A 10,313-nucleotide genomic window follows, 5' to 3' on the forward strand; every position below is an offset into this window, starting at 1 on the left:
TTGCTCCCGCAATGTGCCTCAAATGCGAGGGGGACGACTCTTCCAGATATGATAGATTTTAAGCCAAAATTGGCCAAAACTTACAAAGATTCACATCTTTTTTCATAATTTCAATGAAATCGATCAAAATCACTCATATCTGAAATATCCGATAAAATCGATTATAATTTTTGCATAACCATATCGAATCGAATAAAACCAGTGCACATCTCTAGCCCAAAATGTCAAATTTTCTCGATTTGTTTACAATCGGATTTGAGGTCGGACTTTCTGCATAGCATTCGAGTGACGGGACGGCTGGTTCTGGTCATTCTGGTGCCTCCCTGAGAGTGCCTCCTGGTTCTGGTATTCCGCCTGGCGGATTGCGTTTCGACTGCCGGATTTTTTTGTGAGAGAGTCATTTGGCCTAGGATTTGGTCGATGGATCTATCTTGGCGGTAGTGGAGTGGTGCAATCGTTGCCGTTCGCTTTGGAATCATGATAGGTAGTTGGAGTGGATGTTGGGATACGTTTGGTGTTCGGTTTGAGGGAAGATTCTTCGAGAGTACTGTTGTACTCTTCCTGGTGGCTCTGGACCATTTAACTCGTATACCACTTCCGGTGATTTTGAGCAAGCCTTTGATTTTTTCATCAGCGCCTTCGAAGATAGGTTTTTGGGTAAGTCGGGTTGAAACAATCGGCCTTGAGCCTGATCGAAGGTTTCATGTAGAAGAGCAAGATGTATCACTTAGGGAATGGATACTTGAATGGATACCATGACTTCTTAAACAATTCTTCTTTGTGGCTCTACATTTCTACTGAAACTTGGCCTACCCCTCTTTAACAGTAACAGTGTTCTTTGAGCGCTTCCACAGTTTTTAAATAGCTTTCTGTGCCCATCATTGCAAGAACTCGTACATATATTGTGGAGCTAGGCAATGACACTATATCTAGGGAAGACGAGAAAAGTTCCCGATCAGAACGGGAGTCGAACTTGCTGGATCGGTGATCAGAAGCCTTATCCACATGACTAACTGGAAACTTCATGACTTTTTCAATAGAAATCTAAATATGTACTCTATTTCCTTCTATGATTCTTAAGATGAGAGTACACAGGGTCAAATATTGGACCAAGCACAGATCAATGCTCAAATATCTGGTATGACTCGATCAAATTTTCATTAGTGCCAAACAGAACTAAACATTTCTTGTTAAACATTTGACCCTGTGTACTTGCACCTTTGGTTTATATGATTCAAGGCGATTGAAACTGCATTGGGTTTAAAGTTGGTTTGAAGCCTATTTTTAGACGAGCTTTTCTCAACACGTGTCTCATCTTGCGCCCCTTGTTTTTTTTACGGAAACTAACCAAAAAAAATTTTTTTTATCTAACAAAACCTGTTACTTTTTTTGTTATTTATCTAAACTTCACACTTCTACTGTTTAGACACTGGCGAGTCAATTTTATAGAAAAAAAAATATAATAAAATTGACACACTTTCAGCGCTCTCATCGTTGCGTAATGGCAATTTCCGAGAACAATCCTCCGGCTGCTGGTTTGACTGTGAGCACCGAATCCTCCGAAAATGGGACTGTCTAAAGGTGTTCGTAACCGGTTTACTGGTAGCCACTGTCCCGAATAGTTCAGCAGTACTCGTCTGAGGCCTCTTCCGATTTGCCTGGTAATCCTTTGTTGGCAGTTTTCCACCCAGTTCTGAAATCTCAACATGAAAGTAAAGCAATGTTACGTGGCATGAACCGTCATTATTTGGCCTCTCTTACCAATATATCTAGACAGCTGTCAATGCAACATGACCACCGTTGTTCCATTACCAGTACCGATCGGAACGATTGCTCCTAATATCGTTTTTTTGCTAGGTTTTTTGTGCCTCTAGACGTCTTCCACTTGGTGTCGTTTGGCCAGCCTGAAAATAAGACAATCGACAAAAAATATGCTTTCTTTCTGTACCTTATTTCAATAAAAACTCACCTACATTCCCGAGATAGTTCATAGTTGTTGAACTATGGATTCGACACACAATCTGAATTGATTTTTTTCTTTGGATTTTTTTGTTCAAACTTGTTTTGATTTAACAGCTGATGGGACGACGCAAGAGCTGTCAAAATAAATTGCGGCGTCGCGATTTTAATCAGTATTGGGCAATTTTTGTCATTTTATTCGATTTTTTCGGATATTTCGGATTTTTGCCATTTTGATGAGAGAGAAAGCAGAAAATCGACAAAAACCAGATCAAAACTTGGAAAATGGAGAAAATCCGATAAAATCGATTTCAAATCAAATGTAATGAAAACTGTTACGAATAATTAAATAAAATTAAGTCTTATCGCATGACAATTGAGTTTTTAAATTAAGAAAAATGTATTGATTTTTTGATTTTATACAAAAGAGCACCTTTTTCTGAACCACCATGATTTTTTTCAGATTTTTAGAACTTCATTTTGGTACCTAAAATCGCTTTCGAAGAGATTTTTCGAAATCACCTTTTGACAGCTGGCCAACTGCTTGACAGCTCCGCCCAGTACAAAATGCGACGAGGGGTGATTCGACAAATCGCTACCATACAAACTTCAAACTGATTTTTAAGTAGGTTCCCGGGCACCAAAATTCATGAAAAATTGGATTTCGGCTCAGTTTTGCATGCAGATTCTGAATATAGAATTATCTCAACACCGCTAAAGAAGCCAATTGAGCCAAATAGATTAGTGTCGACCCCCTCGCTCAAATGCATGTTTTTGTTCTCTTTATCTTTGTCCGCTCCCACCGCTATCGCTTGTGCGGGAGCGTAGCGCAAGGAGGAAGCATGCGAAAACAAAGAGAAACATCGAACCACAAAAAATCAGCACAAAGAGAAACATTTTTGTGCATCATTTTTGAGGCTCCCGCAAAGTTGATCGACAATTTCATCGGCATTTTTCGCGGTATGATCGTTCCGTTCGCATGGCATGACACAATTGCATACATAAATACTTGTACGCTAGTTAATTATTGATTTTTGAGCATAAGCAAATTTATGTTAACTCCCGGTGCACAAAGTGCTTCAATTTTGAGTAAACGCACTTTTTTATGCAAACAAATCCGCACATGTTTCGGTGTCACAAGTTGCAAGCAGGAAGGTGAAAGAAACCGAGAGAAGCCGCTCTAGCATTGGATACGGGAGCGTGGTGCAGATTTTTTGTTCTCTTGTTTTGCTCTGAGGAGGATTCCATCTCTGGACATGTACGTCATTGTTTACAAAATATGAGTGTCAAATTAAAAAAAAAAGTATCATTGACCGTCGAAAATCCCTCCCACAGTAAATTTCTAGCTACGCCACTGTACTCAAACAACTCGGCTTTGTTTATTTAATTCATATTTTTTTCTATAAATTTTCATTGGGCCCCGAATGCTTCGGCAATTCTTAAAGGGGGTCGCCACCTCAAAAAGGTTGGGAACCCCTGGACTAATACGACCGCCGCAGGACTCTACACTGAGAGAATTTTCCATATTAGGTATATGTGTCAACCTACATAGATTTTTGCAATTAGATTTCGAAAATAAACCGTATGTGTATAGATTATACTTACGGATGAACTTCTTGCTTATTTGGATTATATGTCAGGCACATATATTTCATTTTTCCTCAAACATATGCAAGGTATTTTCCTGCTGAAAATTATTAATTGGAACTACAATATGTGCACAATAAAATGAATGGCACTAGAGATTTCAATAATAAAAACACCATAAATTGAATGGTAGTTGACTTGAATTTGCTCCAGAAAATTTGGATTGTTTATGGTAAAGATACATAACAACCCCCATTTTCTATTGTAAAAGTGACATTTACAATACATGCTATGGTGGAAAACCATAGGGTCTGTTGTTACTCTATCGTTTTAAACAATTGAAATCATGGTAACTACCATTCATTTCAGCGTGTTGTAACAATACATTCTGTTGTATCTCTATGATCTTTTTTATCAGGGAAGGTACATAGTTTTTTACTATGTGGTTTTCACACATGATTCAAATTGGTGATAACTTTTCATGATATATTTCAGCTTTATGATTTAGACGTTTCAGCAATTTTTAAAAAAATATGTGTCGGTGAACATATAAAAAAATATTACAATTTTGTCAGTGTAATAAAAGATATACACGAACAAAACAAACTACCTAAAAATACGTTAAAAGAACGCAAAAATAAGTAAACCGCTTGAACTTTTTACCCAGCAATGGGTTGTTTCCTCGCTCTCCCCTTCGCAATGTTGTCAAAAACAAAGCGAGAAGCAGCTACCTAGCCGATAATGTCCGTGCGAGAAGCCAAATTGGGTTTTTAAATTTTGAAAAATGTATTGATTTTTTGTTTTTATATAAAAGAGCACCTTTTTCTGAGCCACTATGATTTTTTTCAGATTTTTAGAACTTTATTTTGGTAGCTAAAACTTGGGGCAAGACACTGTGCTGGAGAGTACATTTTCCTTCACAGAGTTGCTCAGAATTCCTCCGGATTGCTCGCGTTTTTGCTTGGGTGTTGCCTGATTCGTCGCAAAATCAAAACAATATTGCCCGATTTCTCGCCTTTCTTGCAGTTTAGGGGTGCTTTTCAACAAATTTCGTCGATCATTGGTGAAAAGAGTTACTCAGAATTTCTCAGAGTTACACTCGTTTGCACAGTGTCTTGCCCCTAGAGCTAAAATCAATTGCAAAGAGATTTTTTGAAATCACCTTTTGACAGCTGGACAACTGTTTGACAGCTGCGCCCAGTACAAAATGCGACGAGGGGTGATTGGACAAATCGCTCCCATACAAACTTCAAATTGATTTTTGCATCGGTTCCCGGGCACCAAAATACATGAAAATTTGGATTTCGGCTCAGTTTGGCATGCAGATTCAGAATATGGGATTATCTCAACACCGCTAAAGAAGCCAATTTGGGTTTTTGGCCGTTTACCCAAAAGTGGGTTTATTTCAACCCACTAGGGTACTTTCGAAAGTCTACGATAGGTAGAAAGAACTTTGCGATGGGTTGCAATTTTCTGCCGGGATCAAAAGGAAACTACTCACTCAGAGCTTTAACGCGGTTTAGCCAAATTTGGGTTCTCGCACAGAAGAGCCGATATGAGTGAAAAGAACCTATATTTGGGTTGATATCTGGTTCCGTGTATCTTATAAGCGTGACAATAATGGGGTTCATTCACAAATGTCATAACTTGGGGCAAGACACTGTGCTGGAGAGTACATTTTCCTCCACAGAGTTGCTCAGAATTCCTCCGGATTGCTCCTGTTTTTGCTTGAGTGTTGCCTGATTCATCGCAAAATCAAAACAATATTGCCCGATATCTAGCATTTCTTGCAGTTTTAGGGGTGTTTTTCAACAAATTTCGTCGATCATTGGTGAAAAGTGTTGCTCAGGATTGTAGCTCGCTAGCTCGGGGGTGGGAATCTGCAGGGTCGATGAATGACTTTTCTTTCCCATACATCCACTGACCTGAATGAGATCTAAATCGTTGCAGGAACAGTATGCAATGGAACTCTGACTCACATGAGGGGCAAGTGTCGGAGTAAGGGTGTCCAAACTAAACATTTAGGGGACAAACGCTAAGAAATAACCAATCACTCCAAAGGCGAGGCTTGAACGGTTCTCTATCGGAACCCGGAAACAACGAACAAAGAAAAGGGGTGAGAAAGTCTACAATTCAGGGCTGCTCTCTCTAAATAATGGGCTACCACTGAAGCTATCTAATTACATGGGGTTTATTTACAAGGGTGACGTCACTTAAGGGTACTTATCTTTAGCATGCTTGGTACTTGAAGTTTGGATCCGGATCCTGGCGACGGTTGGTAGTGATGGTAGCGGGTTTGCTTGGTTCTTCCCGTTGGTTGCTGGACTAGGGTGGGCCAATTCTTGGTAGTTGGCCAGAAGGCGAGGCATCTCTATTGCCGACGGAGTATCGGGCAATCGGTTCTTGGTAGCGGTTTGGCTGATATGATGTCGACGGTACCGAACTAGGGTGGGGCAGTTCGTGACACTTGACTTCCCACGTGCCGACGGATCGCCGAACGGTAGTTGGTTGGTGGTTGGGCTACTTCCATAGAAGCTTTGGGACACAATGGCGATTGGTTCACGGTGACGGAACATGGAAGATGGCGGATGTGCTTCAGCAAGGTGGGTGGATCACAATGGCGTTCTTCCGACGTGCGCTTCTCACAAGTTGTTCGAACCGGAGACGATTATAACGGAAATCCGGAACAGCCACCTCATCCACTACCCAATCTTCGGAAATGTCAACCGTTGTTCATCTGTCACTGTTGGAACAATAATACAAAAGAAAAAGGTCCCTGGTGTGGACCTTATCACCAGAAATTAGCACCCGTGACGCACCATACCTAACCTCAAACACCCTCACTATTTAGCTTTATATTATTTACCTTTTTCTTGATTTTAGCCAGTCATAGTGACTATTTTAACAGTTGTTGTGGATCGTTATTGTTATTTGTTCTATGAATTTTAACACACATTAATTTTTATGTTTGTACTAACACTTATTAACACGACTAACCAATTGTTTGTTTTTGTTTCTGCATGGCAATTACTAACACTTATGTTGACAAACAACTCTGTACTTTGATCCTAAATTTAAAGAAAAGACAGCACAAAATTATAGAAATTTTCACCACTAAGAGGTTTCTTTTTAACAATTATTCTAACCTCGAATTATTACACTATTCGCGCGCGCACTACAATTCCTTTCGAGGATCGGTATTAAAAAGAGAGCGTCTTCTGCCAACAAGGAGGCTTTTATAAAACTTCCCCTTCATAGAAATCAATTCTTACTATTATTATTTTATTTTTATTTTTGACAGCTATGTTAATTTTATGTTCATGTTTCCACACCCTAATGTCCGCTGGTCACTAGCGTCATCTGTCAGTGAGAATTCAATAAGTATTAGTGGGTATATTTTACCCACGCTCAAACTGCACGACTTTTGTCTGGCATCAATGTCAGGAACACGGGAAAGTGAAACAGGCTCACTCACTGACAAATCATTAACCAGTGAGTGCCAACTGCCTCTGCATGTGTATTTTGTTTATTTTCAGGGTTGTAGTCGGGAGGGGAAAGGAAAAGGGACTTGCGGTGGAGCCAGCAAGTGTAAACTGGGAACCGAACGGTTACAGGATTTCTCAGAGTTACTCTCGTTTGCACAGTGTCTTGCCCCTAGTGTCATAACGCCAAAATTGGCCTTTTTTGACACCCACCCACTCCTTCGTAACATTGTTTATATGGGAAGAAAAAAAAATTGATCGAGATGTAACACCATGAAGTACACCCATCCACCCCCTCCAGCGTTATGACATTTGTGAACAAGCAGCCCATGTCTGTTTGCTCCGTTTGCTCTAACTTTTTGAGTTTTTCAGTTTCTCCGTGTAGGAATCGTTAAGCCCCCACTTGGCGACGACGCTGACGCCCATGCTTTCTATCTGTCATTTTCTGGACGCACACGCAGAAGTCGGTCCACTCAATAATGAGCAAGATCTACTCAAATTTGTATTCATCCCATGGCACTCCTAAAGTGAGCAAGAGGGGCCTTACTCATTTTTGAGCAAGTGATTCAAAGCCAAAGCCGCATGAGTAAGCTTCACACATTGAAGCGTTTCGTCACCATTCCGGAAGAATGAGTAACCGTTACACACAAATGCGTATGGTTCGCTTGCTCTGAAAATGTGTGATAGCTACTCATTTTGATTAAATTGATTTTTTTCATAGTTGTTTGAATAAAATACAGTAATTTTACTTAATTGAAAGTTTAATACTTGTAGGAATTAACACTTTAAACACATTTTGATTCCTTATACCATTATGTATTAAAATTAATAAAACTACTGTCGTCGCATAAGTCGTCATATTGGACCCGGTTCCACATCGGGAATTGGTGACCGGATCCATCCGAGGGTTCCAGCGATGCAATTTTTCACCTAAATAAAATAAAAACTAAATTTAACAACTTAATTTACCTAATTTTTAATTGATTACTTATGTTTGGGAATCATCCTTGTGATCATCGCGCAGACAAACAACTTTTTTTTTTTTTTTGTTTGAAACTTTGACAAACGCTCGCTTTTTGGAGCGTTTGTCAACAAAAGCCAGGAGCTCAAAAATGAGTAACAGTCCAACAGCTCACGGCGTGAGTATGACCTACACATAATTTTCACACATTCTCCCGGATTTGCAGCGATGCGCCAGAGTGAGTAACTGTTACTCATGTGATGTGCGGAACAGTTTAAGCGTGTGTTTTGTTTTGAAATCGTTTCGTCGTCGTCTCGTCGCTGGCGTGATTTCTTTTCGGAGCTTTCGGAGTGTTTTACGTATTAATTTTGGACTAAATTTCCATCGTTTTCACCATGGAGAAACCCCAAAAAATGCCCAAAGTGGCCAAGGTAAGAGCAATGATCTTTAGTTTACTGAAATTTGATATAAAAGTATGCATTTTCTAGGTAAAAAACAAAGCCCCGGCGGAGGTGCAAATCACCGCCGAACAGCTGCTGCGGGAAGCCAAAGAGCGAGATCTGGAGATCCTGCCGCCACCGCCGAAGCAGAAAATCTCCGATGCCGCTGAACTGGCAGACTACCAGCAGCGGAAGCGCAAAACGTTTGAGGATAACCTGCGTAAAAATAGGATGGTGGTCAGCAATTGGATTAAGTACGCCCAGTGGGAGGAATCGCAGAAGGAGATCCAGCGGGCACGGTCGATCTGGGAGCGGGCGATCGACAACGAGCACCGGAACATCACGATATGGCTGAAGTATGCCGAGATGGAGATGAAGCATCGGCAGGTGAACCACGCGAGGAACTTGTGGGACCGGGCCGTGACGGTAATGCCCCGGACGAACCAGTTCTGGTACAAGTATACGTACATGGAGGAGATGCTGGAGAATGTGGCCGGAGCGCGGCAGGTTTTCGAACGGTGGATGGAGTGGCAACCGGAGGAACAGGCCTGGCAAACTTATATTAACTTTGAGCTGAGGTACAAGGAAATTGACCGGGCCCGGCAGATCTACGAGCGGTTCGTGATGGTCCATCCGGAAATTAAGAACTGGATCAAGTACGCCCGGTTCGAGGAGGCGCACGGGTTCATAAATGGGGCGCGGTCGGTGTACGAACGGGCGATTGAGTTCTTCGGAGATGACAACGCGGATGAGAGGTTGTTCATTGCTTTCGCGAAATTCGAAGAAGGTGAGTTTTTTGTACCTAAGTCTGACTCGCATTCGTTTGTGGAAAAAGTGGTCTTTGATGTTTTAATTGTTTTAATTTTTCAGGCCAGAAAGAGCATGACCGAGTCCGGGTCATCTACAAGTACGCATTGGATCACCTTCCAAAAGAGAGGACGGCGGATCTGTACAAAGCGTATACGATTCACGAGAAGAAGTACGGCGACCGATCCGGCATCGAGGATGTCATCGTTTCCAAGCGAAAGTTCCAGTACGAACAGGAAGTGGCCGAAAATCCGACAAACTACGATGCCTGGTTTGACTATTTGCGATTGGTCGAGAACGAAATGAACCAAGAGCTGATTCGGGAAACTTACGAACGGGCCATTGCCAATGTCCCGCCGGCGAAGGATAAGAATCTGTGGCGGCGGTATATCTACCTGTGGATCAACTACGCTCTGTACGAGGAACTGGAGACGGAAGACCTGGAGAGGACTCGTCAGATCTACAAAACCTGCTTGGAGCTGATACCTCACAAGGTGTTCACATTTAGTAAAATCTGGCTGCTGTACGCCCAGTTCGAGATCCGTTGTAAAAATCTCCAGGTGGCCCGGAAAACCCTCGGCATGGCCATCGGTATGTGCCCTCGGGATAAGTTGTTCCGTGGGTACATCGATCTGGAAATTCAACTCAGAGAGTTCGATCGCTGTAGGATTCTGTACGAAAAGTTCCTGGAATTCGGTCCGGAAAATTGCATCACCTGGATGAAGTTTGCCGAACTGGAATCCCTGCTCGGAGACATGGATCGTGCCCGGGCGATCTACGAGCTGGCCATTCAGCAGCCCCGTTTGGACATGCCGGAACTACTCTGGAAGAGCTACATCGACTTCGAAGTGCAACAAGGGGAGTTCGAACTGGCCCGACAGCTGTACGAGCGTCTCCTGGAGCGGACAACCCACGTCAAGGTGTGGATCTCGTTTGCCAAGTTTGAAATGGCCGCCGAAAACGAGGACAACATCCATGTGCAACTTTCTCGACGGGTTTACGAGCGTGCCAACGACAGTCTAAAGAACGCAGTCGAGAAGGAATCCCGAGTGCTCATCCTGGAAGCGTGGCGGGACT

The 10,313-nt window shown here is 42.1% G+C and overlaps 1 protein-coding gene and 2 long non-coding RNA genes across 4 annotated transcripts in view; 1 reads left to right on the plus strand and 2 right to left on the minus strand.

The window, feature by feature from the left end:
• Positions 1–329: 329 nt before the first annotated feature.
• Positions 330–2,089, minus strand: LOC115258106 (uncharacterized). The gene is made up of 3 exons (XR_003893509.2): positions 1,970–2,089; positions 1,762–1,904; positions 330–1,693 (listed from the first exon to the last, which is right to left on the minus strand). It is a non-coding gene; the product is annotated as an uncharacterized LOC115258106 (long non-coding RNA).
• A 3,314-nt stretch (positions 2,090–5,403) lies between these two features.
• LOC115258100 (uncharacterized) lies at positions 5,404–7,153 on the minus strand. Of its 2 annotated transcripts, XR_009999110.1 has the most exons (4): positions 6,693–7,153; positions 6,544–6,614; positions 6,413–6,482; positions 5,404–6,333 (listed from the first exon to the last, which is right to left on the minus strand). It is a non-coding gene; the product is annotated as an uncharacterized LOC115258100 (long non-coding RNA). The 2 variants fall into 2 exon arrangements; XR_003893503.2 differs by having other exon boundaries at positions 6,544–7,153.
• Positions 7,154–7,503: 350 nt separating this feature from the next.
• LOC109426355 (protein crooked neck) overlaps positions 7,504–10,313 on the plus strand; it is a 3,677-nt gene continuing 867 nt past the window's right edge. The window contains exons 1-3 of the mRNA XM_062855453.1: positions 7,504–8,420; positions 8,478–9,216; positions 9,300–10,313. Coding sequence (XP_062711437.1) covers positions 8,385–8,420; positions 8,478–9,216; positions 9,300–10,313 — 1,789 coding nt within the window. The 5' untranslated portion in view covers positions 7,504–8,384. The remainder of the gene's footprint in view (positions 8,421–8,477; positions 9,217–9,299) is intronic.

The sequence above is a fragment of the Aedes albopictus genome, chromosome 3, assembly GCF_035046485.1.
Source record: "Aedes albopictus strain Foshan chromosome 3, AalbF5, whole genome shotgun sequence".
NCBI classification, from domain to species: domain Eukaryota; kingdom Metazoa; phylum Arthropoda; class Insecta; order Diptera; family Culicidae; genus Aedes; species Aedes albopictus.